Consider the following 13,477-nt stretch of genomic DNA (forward strand, 5'->3'; position numbering starts at 1 on the left):
AAGTTTATCTGGAAATAGTGGGATTTCCCCTATTTTCTCGTAGACCCTTTACACATCGTTGTTTACACAATCAGTTCAAACAATTCTATCCGTATTACTACAGATACAGGACGTACGAAAGGCTCCGATTGGTAGATTGAGGTCGCGATGCGCGTTCTACTAATTGGGAGTCTGAACGTGCCTTGTGTCTTGTACTCTGTAGTAGAAAGGACAGAGTCTCTAGAACGGGCGTTGCGAATGGAGATAGACGGTCACTTGACTGCAAATTAATAGTATTTCGTCGTATCTCGCTCACTCTTACCGTTTTCTCCCTTTGTCGAAGACAACTGCGGTCAATTGTTGGAACGTTTATCCTCCTCGACAACTGTATCTCGCAAGAACGTAAGAGGCTAAATGAACACAAGATGTTGAAGAAAATAAATCTGGACAGGGTTCAACAATTTAGAATAACCTCCAAAAATAAGTACTATGAAAAATGTTAAATTACATAGTCCCTAATCGTGCAGAAATAAGGCACGAAGAAAATAAATCTGGATAGGGTTCATCAACTTTGAATAACATTTAAAAATAAGCACTATCACAAATGTTAAATTATACAGTCTCTAATGGTGTAGGAACAAAGCATGGAAAACATAAATTTATAAAGGATTCATGAACCTTGAATAACATTTAAAAATAAGCACTATCACAAATGTTAAATTATACAGTCCCTAATCGTGCAGAAATAAGGCACGAAGAAAATAAATCTGGATAGGGTTCATCAATTTTGAATAACATTTAAAAATAAGCACTATCACAAATGTTAAATTATACAGTCTCTAATGGTGTAGAAACAAAGCATGGAAAACACAAATTTAGAAAGGATTCATGAACCTTGAATAACTTTTAAAAATAAGTATTATTACAAATGTTAAATTACATAGTTTCTAATTGTGCAGAAATAAGGCACGAAGAAAATAAATCTGGATAGGGTTCATCAATTTCGAGTAACTTCCAAAAATAAGTAGTATTACAAACGTTAAATTATACAGTTTCTAGCAGTATGGAAACAAGGTTTAAGCCTCGTAGAAATTTCTGCCAGTGTTAGTCTGACAATAAACGCGTTGGGGCCACCTCCTGAGACTCGGTAAGGCACCCGATACACACCCCAGTGAGACCACGTATCATGGGGAAAGCAACAGAGTATCGTCCGCGTTTCCGGTGCCGTTGGGGTTGCGTGGGTGTGTGGTGCGATTCACCCAGAAACGCTCGGCGCCACCGGTTCTTTCCGGGTCGCCTAATTCGCTTCTCTCGAGGGAACGTGACCCGGGGACAAATTTGAATTCGCGCAAACGGTTTCTGCCGGGTCTTTACGAGGTGGGGCGTCACGTTGCAGCGCGCAGGAGCGAGAGGCACCGTTTGGGCTGTCCGACGGACAGAGAAAAAGAGCGTCAAGACAACAGCCTTAATAGCCAGTACAATGGGCGGATCTTCGAGTCTTTTACGTCGCACTTGACGAAACAATAGTCGAACGAGTACCGGGCGATAGACCGCCGCTGCTGTAGGGTGTCGAGGGTGTCGAGGATGTCGAAGAGGGGCTGCTACCAGTAGACGACTCGGAATCCGTAGCCCCGGGTCGGGTTTTAACGACGTGCTCGGACACAGTCGTTGCATCCCTCTGCTTCGAGTGCACTCCCTCTTTCTCCCTCTCTCCCGATCCGTCTCTGTTCGTCTATCCCGCTCACGTTGGCTCCTCGTCGCTTCTTCTTGGCCTAGCTCCATCCGTCTCTCACGCTCCTACCCTCGTGTCGTTTTCGTGCATGCTGCAACCCCGGGACGCGTCCCAAGCTCTAGCTTCGTTGCCTCGGCAAGCACGCACACAGAGAGGACGCGTTGCGTCCCTGTTGCTCCTTTTCTCTTCTCGAGTACTCCACGTCGCTCTTTATATCATCGTCCTGGGCTCTTTCTCTTTCGCTGCGTTCTTGCGCGAGCTCCCTCCGCCCTACCTGTCGCCGATTACCTTGCAATTCGCGTAAACTTCGCCGGTCTTTTGAATTTTAGTCCGATGATTTATCAGCAGTTCGGAGAAAATGAGAAGGGGGAATCGTTTGTTGTCGTTGGATGTTCAGAGTCAAACAAATCTGAATGAAAAGAAATACAGTCGGTGTAAGTAGTATTCGTACAGCAAGCAATTTAGAATAAAACTAATAAGAAAAGAAATAAGAGCATTAAAGTAATATTAGCATTAAAAAGAATTAAAGTAAATAGCCTCTGAAATAAATTATTTATTATTCAATGGCCAGAAAATGTTGTCGCTTATTGGTGTTAATCTTTATTACTCAGGAAAATTGTTATACATATAAAAAATTGACTACACCAAGTGCTTTGACACTTAAAGTTAAGATTTCTGAGAAAAAACGGAGTTAATCGATTTGTGCTCGTATATTAATTAAAATTGTGTACTCCCACTTCTGTTTCGTTATAGAAAATAGACTAATTTATGCTCACAGTACCTAAAGTTCTATAACACATTTGTCTCATAAACAGTAAACGTACCTTCAGCGTACGCGTATATCTTTTACATGATTTATACGTGGCCCCGCATGCAATAGTATGAATATTCATCGCATTTCGTGTCACGTATTTTGTAGTATATATGTGCGTAGTTTTTACGTGTATTTTGGTGGTTAGCGTGGTATTTGCCTAGTATTTTTCTGTGATGTACGTGGCGTGTTTAGTATTTTATTACTGTGTGCACACGCCACCCACACCAACGAAACGTTTCGTCCTTGTTGCTCCTTTTCTCTCGTCAGATGCTCTCTCTCTCTCTCTCTCTCTCTCTCGCTTCTTCCATTCTCTCTCTTCCTAAACTGTTTCTCTTTCTCTCTCTGCTCATTCTCGTCGCCTCTCACCGCTCTCTCCCGTCGTCCAGTGTCTTGGTACTTCCATCCCTCTTCCACTAGGCGACAGTTGCCTTTGGTAGGTGCATCTCCCTCGTTCCTTTCATACGGCTCAAGCTTGCCTGCAAGCTCCCCCGTCGCTTAACGTCAAAACTTTCGTGTCCCTCGTCGCTACCCGTTCTCTCAGCCAATGAGCACATCCTTCCGTGTACCGGGTGTCCGGTTTTATAGCCAGGGACGACGTCTTCGTCCCAAACAACCGACCACTGTCCTCCTCCGACAATTTTAGGGTGCAAGGATCGCATTTACATATCTCAAAGTCTATTCCTTTCCTTGATTCCTTCGGCATCCTAGTGCATCTACTTTTATTGCATTTTCCATGTATATGCACTCGTGATGCATGATCCTGTACTTGCTTCGTTTTGTTCATCTTTTGTTTATTTTACAATATTTCTTATTGATCCTGTTCTTGCACTGGTAGTTTATTATTCAACGTGATATAAACTCCCAATTGTTTCGTCATAATGTACTAGGTCGTGAAAATTAATTCTGAACTTTTAAATTTATATATCTGTAACTTTGGTTTAAATATAAATATTTACCTGTCGTTCTGTTACGTTAGAGTACCAACGTTCCAAGTTTTCAGAGTATACAACCTAATTCTCAACTCAATGGCCGGTTAAGAATTTCCAGTAGATTGAGATAGCATTGGTCAGACGTGAACACAGCTCTCATGTAGGTACAAAATTTCGAATACCTAATTAAAGATAAACAGCTTTTGTGCAGTTACTTGTTCGATCAGAATCACAATCTGAATTATACAATCAAATTACCCTTCACGTTGAGCTAATATTATTATCCGAATAACGACATCCTCATCGCAAGGTAAAATTTCGATAAATCCCATCCTAACCCTGTTTAATAATTTCGCTTCCTCTGTATAATTATACGTTCGTATTTTACTTGATATCAAATTTCTGAAGAAAAGCATCGAAAAGTATGGCAACCGAAAATATGACTTCTTATGTATGGAATATATATTTCTTCGTAGCTTTCAATTTCAATTCAACCATGTTGAGTAATATTTGAATAACTGTCGGATCGATCGAGCATTGCAAATAAATCGTTATACGGGGTTTGCGTACGTCATATATTATTCGAATAAAACTCGGTTCACCTCTGACGCTGATGGACTCGCCGGCAAGGCTGACTCAGCACTGTTTTTGAATCCGATGTGGAATTTTTGACACACCTAGAGCCTTCTTCGTTTCTAAGAGCGTTCCATCATCCTCGCTTCGATTGGAATTTCATGGACACCCAGCGAATATGCGAATAACGACTCGGGAAGCTTCTGAAAAGTGCGCGAATATAATGTACGAATGCGGACCGCATCCTTTCTTTCGTTTTCCGCGAAAATAGCAGTCATCCCCAGTTTCTCGGAAACTTCCAGAGCGACTCGTCCCCAGGACGCTGGAGGAACGAGAAATCGAGAACGAGCGGGGAATATTTTAATAAAGTCGTTAAAGTTCCGACGGTGCAATATTCTTTCGTATAAATGCGTAAAAATTGAAGAATCGAGGCGCTACCCCACGGCTCGCGTTTTCCTTTTCCCTTGTTTCGTTTGTTTCTTTTCCCTTTCGTGTTTTAAGAGACGAAAGAACGCCGCGAGAGTAGCGCAGGGAGGAAAAACGGGTCGACGAGACTTGTTAAAGTAAGAATAAAAAATGCAAAATGAAGACAGAGAGGGGGAAGATGAATAAGAAGGAACTTCAAAGAATAAATTATACATTCCGACCTGTCTTGGTGCTCGGCTGCGTGCACGTAAGTTACAAAGTTCCTCAAAGATGCAACGACTGCAGAACGCTCGCCCTTTTTTATGCACGACGATACTTGCACCCCGTCCAGAGCTTCTCCAGCCCTTGTCAGTAGCTCGTTCGAGAAAGCTCAAGATGACAACTGCCGAAGAGGAGACGGTTCGATGCGTGCACCGCAGAAAACGATCAATTTTCTGAAAATTGCGGTCAAAATTCACCGTGGAACTCCGATTCGGTAGCAATCTGATTTTTGAAATTTGGGATGAGTATATTTAGCCACTTAACTAAATTAAAAACTATATAAAATTGATGTACGGATAGTTATATATTTAAATTCTTGAAAAACAAGTGACAAATATGCGAATTTGTGCACCTAGACCAATCGTTAATAATGACTGCTTCCCTCAACGCTTATTTATTAAATTTCAATAAAGTAGTCAATAAATTGTTAATTCTAGACCTAGAACCCAGACCTAACCCAGCTCTCAGACTCCTGGCGTTGATTTTGCGTCTGAAGTTTTATGACAAACGGTGGCATTATTTTTTTTGTTGCGAATTTATTGCGTTATTATGTCCACGCGTAATCTTCGCACGATGTTAAAGCTTTGTTTAATTCTTTGCAGCCGTCGCATCTGCATACGTCAGCGGTCAAAATGAACGAGCGTGGTGCTCGCAGGTCGTGTGTGGTTTGCAAAGGATTACGCATGCCGTAACAAGGATAGCGAAGTTTTAATCCTCGTCGTACGCGAAATAGCAAGACATTTGCATGAGCGTTCTAATTACAGCGGAAACAAACAATCCTTGCGCGCTTATCAATATTCCGCACGAGGAATCAATTTTCAGCAGGTCGCAAAGTGTAACGAAGGACTCAGTTTAATTAAATTATATTCGATGCGTTCCATTATTGTCCAGCTAATTACTTGACAGGTATCGTATAAAAGAACATAATAAATAAAACGTATGATGAAAATTTGTTATAATAATTAGATCGAGGTGACAGTGTATGATTTTCGTATCATGTATTAAAAATAAATATGTAATAAAAATAATATAGTTAATAAAGAATTAATTACATAGAAATAACTATTTTTAACATTTATATTTATTTTATAATTTATATTTTTATTATTTAGATTTAAAATATTTATATATATATAAATAATCTATATGATGAAATTAAGTAAATTATAAAATATAGTATAAATAAATTTGTATTTATAAATATTGTAATAATTATAAATGTAGATTGATTAATTGACGAATAAATTATTATTTCTTTTTTAATGACGATGAATGTACACCTAATAAAGTTGCTAAAATTATATTTAATAATAAAATATAAATGATAATTAAATTTATTTGTGTCTGTTACCAAATATTGGTTGCATAAAACACTGTAAGCGGTTTAATTCCTCTATTAGAATTTCACAACAGATGTTTCATGAATTAAAACAAATGTACGTGTTCTAAACTTTTCATGATTATCAACACTGGAACTGTGCATACGTCAGAGAGATAGGGTAAAAGTTCAACGTTTGAGTTTCATTTTAGCTTGTAGTCGGAGAATATTGTGGGGTTTCTACGGTGACAATTGTTTTATGCGTGCCATACAAGAAAGAAATACTAGCATTCATTTATTTGTAGCACTTGCAACCACCTTTTCCAACTCCCTACACAACATGGAAGTGAGAGGATCGACAATGACGGTGAAATATAAAATAAAACATCTTTCTACCTGGATCGATCAATCCTAAAGACACTTTTTTCAATAAAATGCAAACACATTCCACTTGCTCCTAAATCTAATAATACATAAAACAATTGTACATAATTTACAGGCATTCTCATGAATATTCGTGCTCTCTACGTCTATTAACGCGTTGGCTGCCGGACTAAAACTCATGAGAATTTGTATAGCGTTAAAATTTCGTCTCGCGACTATTAAAGACTACATAAGCTAACACTTGTCCTAGTGTTTAATTTTTTAATCCTGACAAATTCACAAATAACATCCAGATTTAATTTTACTACTGCCTGAACTTCGAAACTAATTTAACGAAACTTATTTCTTTAATGAAAAGTCCTGTCACGTGTTTGTCTAAAGAAGTTTGTCTAAATTAAATAACAGGCTCGAGGTTTCCAAAGAAATGCTTCATTATAAATATGTACATTGATAAACTTTACACTCGTATATATACAGTAAAAAATTTATTTGAGCACAACAAACCTATAATTTAATTTAGACAAATTTTTTCAATAAACACGATGAGTACGAATAAATATGAGACTGACTGTATGCATAGTATACAAGAAAGAACATAGAAGTTTGAAAACGATCATTTGACCGACCGTGGTAGATTCAGCGTTAAGATCAATTTTATTTAACTGTGTTATGTTATGTTATCTAAAAAAATCTTGCTCCGAATCCCGCAACAATTTCCCTTGCGTCTATATCGCTTTTGACAAGTGTCCTAATACTTATGGACGGGGGTGTACGTCCTCCCTTTCATTCTTTGTGGCACCTGCAGCTACCCTTTCCAACCCCACGCCACATACGAGGCGGGAGCGAGAGGACCGAGAACGGAGGGTGGCCAGAGAAGGATCGCACGAGGGTAGCAGAGGAGAGGGTTGAACGCATGCGCTCGCAGACTCGCGGGGGTTCTCCGGCACGATCAGTCGTGGTCGGCGGTGCCGGAGGCCAAAGACTTTCGCGAGGGTGGACGCGCCGCGTTTTCTGGCGGACCTCTTTCGCTCCATCTGAACCCAACTCGTTCCCACCTTTGTTCACCGGGTACGATCGCTGCGACTGGTCTGGTACACGCACGTATGACCCAGCACTGTCGCCGCGTGCGAATTTCGCGGTCGACTGCACCACCATCGACGTCGACGACACCGCGACAACCTCCTTGAGGGCAATCGGTGACATCTCGTCAGGTGGTTTCGCGTACATCATCGCCGCGCGCGGTGGCCTCGAGCGGAGGACGTGGACCGGCGTGAAAGCGTGACCGTAAGAGGGAAACGACCGGGGGAACGTCGTGGATCGTGACGACGCACGCCTCCGTCGCTGCCGGGTGCAAGGTTGACCCAGGTCCAAGGACAGGATCGAAGGATGCTGGCCCGATGCCTAATTTTCGTCGGTAAGTCTTGTGCTCTCGGTGTGTTTCTTTACGTGCTGTGTGTGCTCCTCGCGATCGCGTTTAGACGCGGGCATGTCGAACACGCGGCTTGGGAATATTCTATTCCGTGGCCTAGGTCACCTTTTCGTTGGGCCATGGACACGATTCTCGGCAGCTTTTTTAATTGATTCCAGTGACAGGAACGAATCGATAGGAATAATTCAGGAGTTATTCGTTTTCGTCGAGCTTAGTTTTTTCACTATTTGCGAGGTGAAATATGTATCGAAACTAAAGTGGGGTAAACAGTGCCAGGCAAAAAGGATTTGGAATTGGAATAATTCAGGAAATTTAATGATTAACTTTTGTTAAATGTATTGAAATTGAAGTGGGATAAACAGTGAAGGGCAAAGTTTTAGAACGGTAGAGTAAAGGAATGTTTGTGAATTGGAAAATGAAAATGAATGAGAAATTAGTCAGTATTCAAATTTCTAAATTTTCATCTCTCGTTCATCTAGGATCTATTATATGATGGATATGTCGAACGGGTTCGAAACATTCAATTCTGTAGGCTGATTCACATTTTCATTAACCGATGGCACAACTTTTTAATTAGATTTAAGCGATAGAAATGAAGCGATAGAAATAATTCAGGAAATTAAATGATCGTCGTTATTCGTTTTCGTCAAGCTTAGCTTTTTTACTATTTGCTAGGTGAAATATATCGAAGTTGAAGTGAAGGGGTATTTGAGGATTGGTAAATTAAAATAAACGAGAAATTATTCAGTGGAAGTGTTTCTAATTTTCGTCGATACTATAAATTCTCGTATACACGGTATCTGCCCTTTTCGTGCAAGTGTACTACTCGTGATTATGTCTAGGATTTAGGGCAGGCATGTCGAACACGCGGCTGAAAGCCGTTCAATTCTGTGGTTCGCCTTACATTTACGTTGGGTTGCACCTACAATTATTTGCCATTTTTTTAATCGAATAGAGGGAAACAAATGTATTATCGAGAAGATTTCAGGAAATTAAATAAGCGTCAGCATTCGTGTCTACCAATCTCTAACTTTACCATGTAACGCATTGAATACGGTGAGATAGAAGTGGCAGCGATAACGTAGAGCAAACGTTAGGAGGAATAGTTCGATCAAACCCATCTTGTGAACTGGAAAATTAGAATAAACAAGAAAATAGTCATTAAAGGAGTTTCTAATTCTTTGGTAATTTAACAAGCACCCTGTGTGCTCAGTGTCTTCCGTTCCGTGTGGTGTATTATTCAAATTTGTGTTTCATTAATAATTTTTGGTTGTATTTAATTAGATTTAAATAAAAATGTACTAAAAATATAATCTATTTAGTACATGAATTATCGTATATTTTAATATCTCGTCTGTATAGTGCTCTTCGGAATGTGTTACAAAGAGAAAATGTAAAAAGTGCGATACAAAAGTGTAATTTAAATTTATATGCCAATTTCAATTTGTCGATCAGAAAATGTCGAATTTTTGCAATCGTCATCAAACTGGATAAATCAAAGGTCTCGCTAATGGCCACGTGGTTATTTGTATAAAATAATATATTTTGTGTTCGTAAAACAGTGACACGGTCAGAAAAATAAAATAATTTGAAACGAAAGAGTCGCAAGAAAATTTGTTAATGCTACGTCTTTTCAATTATACCCTTCTTTTAATTTCTGTGTCGTAATCATGTCATAATCACTAGAGTACGTATCACTGAAAAATATCTTCTAAACTATTTTTAACTCCACTAAATAATTGTATATTCATAGAAAAATGTAAATTGGCCAAAATATGTTTTAACATGTCCAATCTAGGACGAGTAATCTCCGAATGGGTCTCACGACGACCGAGAAACCAAAGTTCTTCGTAGTTGAAGGACTCCTGAAAGACGCGTTTCTAAATGGCCATAGTATTCTCATTCATCCGGCTTACAGTTTCATTGCGTCCGATGATCAACGAAACTTTTAGAGGGAACGTTTCGTGAACATTGTTTCTACGTTCGCTCCAACACTCTATTACATAATGTGTCCAATCGGAGACTCAGTGACAACAATCCCTGCAAAGTTCGCCAAAGGATTTGCATATATCTTGTGGTGACATCTAATAGCTCCGCAGGTTCAGCCACTTAGTGTTCTGTTTGAGTAATAACCCTCTATTGCATAATGCGCCCGACCGAGAGCCCATTAAAAACAATCTCTGCAAAGTTTATCCAAGAAATATTATAGAGATAACACATAGTCCTGGAGATGTAGTCATGAATTGATTAGCTCAAACGTTAATCAAATCATGAATATGGAAATAATGAAGATTTAGCATCTTTCTTGAAAGATAAAGTGAAGCTTGTACAGCATTGTATTGAACTGTTTAGTTAACTATTGTAGCAATACTATGAACTAACGCTAAAAGTACAATGGAATACAGTGGAATCAGAGATGTATACAAGTCGATATGCGTTAGCAAGTTGTTGAGACTGTGGAGCTTTTATTTTATTTTTATTTTAAGTCAGAACTCCCCAAATATTTCCTATTACTAAAAATAAACATAGCAAAAACCAGTCTATAAACCCCCAACATAAAAATTAACTCATTAGTTGGGAAGGAAGGGGATTAAAAATTTAAGGAACCACTGTTCCAAGTTGTTCCATACAAATATTTAGAGACCTTGCAGAAAGTTGTGACGATAATAGTTGAATTTACCCAAATATTTCCTATAAATAAAAATGAACATAGCAGAAACCAGTTTATAAATTTCCAGTATAGAAATGAACTCACTCGTTGGAAGGGGATTAGCAAAAAGTTTGGAAACCATAGTTCGAAGTTGTGCCATAAAAATACTTAGAGTCTTCTGAACGGTGCACTAAGCTTAAAAAGGTTAAGACCCGCCGTAACGTGGACTTTCCATAGAAACAATTACAAAGTTGGCGTTGCATACACGCGCGCACGTATCCTGAAAAGTTTCCCTAGCCGCGTATTGGAAACGAGATAACGGGTGGGGACGCCGCACTCGTGTAAATATAATTTCTGGAATTCAGACGACGAATCTGCGGTTCCTTTAGAAGGGGGACGAAAGGACCCGCTCCATGATAGAACTTTTCTGCTAACTGCGCGATTGCTTTGCAGACACATAGTGTGATTCATGCGTGAAATCGTTCTATAAGAACGGTGCGATAATAGCAAAAATACGTGCTTCGACAGTACGATGTTTTTCTCCATCGGAGTGCTTAACCATTTAAGTCGATAGCTTATATCTGACGTGAAATATTTCATAAATAGCAAGGTCGTAATATTGTCTCCTCGTAGCTGTTGGACTTCGAAATATTTGTTTACGTCAAACGACTAAGAGTAGTCTTCCTTTCACCGTTTTAATTTTCATGGCGGTTTGTGTTCTCCTTTAATACTTTTCGCGTTGGTGTGGGTTCAGAATCGTCGACAATTAAAAGAACGACTTTCTCTCTCCCTCTCGTTAAATTCTCTTGGACGACAATTATATTCGTCGAAGGAAAACGTGTATATCGTAACGAGCGTGGAAACGTTTAACAATTTGTTGTAAAAATGATTTCGAGACGAGAGAATGTTATATGAATTTAAATTATCTTTGATGTAGATACACGTTCAGGTAGATGAAATTCTATTTTTATTATCTTTATAATAAAATACAAAGTTTATTCGTATAAAATTTCCCGATGCTGTCGAATATCAATTAGAAAGTGACAAGGGATATCACAAACATAATTTCAATGATAATATTCCATATTCACTTTTAATGTAATATTGGTAATATTTATTTTCCTATTCGTGTTCAACGTAATAAGTAATTTTATATGAACAAATGTATAATTTTATTATGGCGGGGTATTTGTCATGAAATGATCGCTATCAGAATTATTTAACAACAATTACTAAGTTAATTAATTTTTACACATATCTACAGTTATTATACAATGCTATTACGAATTTCGTTTGAATGGTTGATAACTTGCTTAATTGTACCGGAATGTTCATTTTGATATTCTAGGGAAGCTTAATTTCTGAAATGTCACGTCATATGAAGCTTGTAATATTATTGCGAGAGTAACCAAATTCTGAATGGATGTAATTGCGTACACAAGTATTTAAAATTAGCTTCTGACTGATGTTACATTCCGACTGCTAAAATATTCTGTAACACTTTTATTTTCTCAAATATTATAATAACTCCTTCTATAATTTTTAAACAAATTGTTGTAAAAGATTAGTTGGACATGTGTGACCAAAGTCATTTAATAGTTTTAAATATTTCAATCCCTCAAGGTTTCGAGTGCTCGAATTTATACCAGTGTTTTCAAAATTCAGGAAACATGTTACCAGGGACACATAAAAACTTTCGAAAAATCAGCTAAAAAATCGCTTTTATTAACGTTCCTAATGGAAAACCTACCCTAAGCAAGGTCATACTGTACATTTCTCATAAATTCTCTCGCGAAAAAGACTAATTAGAGAGAAGCTGCCCACCATTTGCCGCAGAAAGGGGAAACTGCATTTTTATTCCAGAGAGCGGGCGACTACCCGAAGCGTACGTTTTCATTCTAAATTTTGTCGGTAGAATACGCACAAAGGATACGTTCGAATCAAAAGTTAACCTCGCTTCGTACCGACAAACCATAAAAAAAAAAAAAAAAAAATAAAAGCTTGGAACGTAACAGAACTCATTCTCAGTAACCCACTCCTTTCAACCTAACTCTACCTTGCAAATTAAAAAAATATAGCCTCTGTCAATATCTCTCCACTCCTCGCTACACTTTCTCAAAAATTTAATGGCATCGATGGCCTATATATGAAACTCGCCAAACCAAATTTCACGGTACTCTAATTAACAGCTCCTGAAATATAAAACCAAATAACGTATGCTCGGTGCCACTCCACCTTTCATATCCACATACAATTATTCGTGGAAATGAAACTTTAACTGTATAAAATATTTTTGAAACATCGTATATTTAATCAAAATAATTTCTACGTAATTCTGTGTCTTTTGTATTAGTTTTTCAATGCATTTCTTCTATTTCATTCCAATAAGGTTCTGTATTATTTATGTACATACCTAGAGGGTAGAGAATGATGATGAACCGGTTTATTTTTTAATGAAAAATCACAAAACTTAAATTTTAATATTCATGTAACTTTCTGGATATGCGGACTTCTTGTTTTCAGAAATTAAAAGATCTATGGCGTTCTAATATTTTTAGTCTAAACATCTTCAGTGTTTAATCTACGTATATTGTAATATATTTCTTCCTCTCTAATTCGATTACAAACAATTGATCATTCTTGAGGCCAGCACATGCTACAGTACAGCTTGACTACTGCGTCTGACCAGTACTCGTTATTTCTACTTGATGCGGTGTTGCGAAAGATTGGCCATAGGTACGATATTCTCTATTTCAACTTGTTTGAACTATTTCATGGAAATCATGACTAATGGATTAACGCAATAGTGAAATCGTGCAGAATTACATGTGCAGCCTACGAACTTTTTCCAATTCATTTTCTTTTAAACCGAAGTTATAAATGAATAACTAAACCGTTCATTGCACAAAACGATTACTTACATTAAAAAAAAAAAAAAATAATAATAATAAGAAGAAGAAATGCAGTGAAATAACCTACATT

General features: G+C 38.0%; 1 protein-coding gene across 11 annotated transcripts in view; it reads left to right on the top strand.

The window, feature by feature from the left end:
- Positions 1 to 7,381: 7,381 nt before the first annotated feature.
- LOC128885774 (cell adhesion molecule Dscam2-like) overlaps positions 7,382 to 13,477 on the top strand; it is a 146,937-nt gene continuing 140,841 nt past the window's right edge. For all 11 annotated transcript variants that reach the window (XR_008459657.1, XR_008459658.1, XR_008459659.1 and 8 more), the window contains exon 1: positions 7,382 to 7,830. Coding sequence is in view for 8 of the 11 variants with exons in the window: in XM_054140036.1 (XP_053996011.1) it covers positions 7,803 to 7,830 (28 nt within the window). In the remaining 3 variants the exon portion in view is untranslated. The remainder of the gene's footprint in view (positions 7,831 to 13,477) is intronic.

Source organism: Hylaeus anthracinus, unplaced genomic scaffold (genome assembly GCF_026225885.1).
Source record: "Hylaeus anthracinus isolate JK02 unplaced genomic scaffold, UHH_iyHylAnth1.0_haploid 11981, whole genome shotgun sequence".
In the NCBI taxonomy this organism is placed as follows: domain Eukaryota; kingdom Metazoa; phylum Arthropoda; class Insecta; order Hymenoptera; family Colletidae; genus Hylaeus; species Hylaeus anthracinus.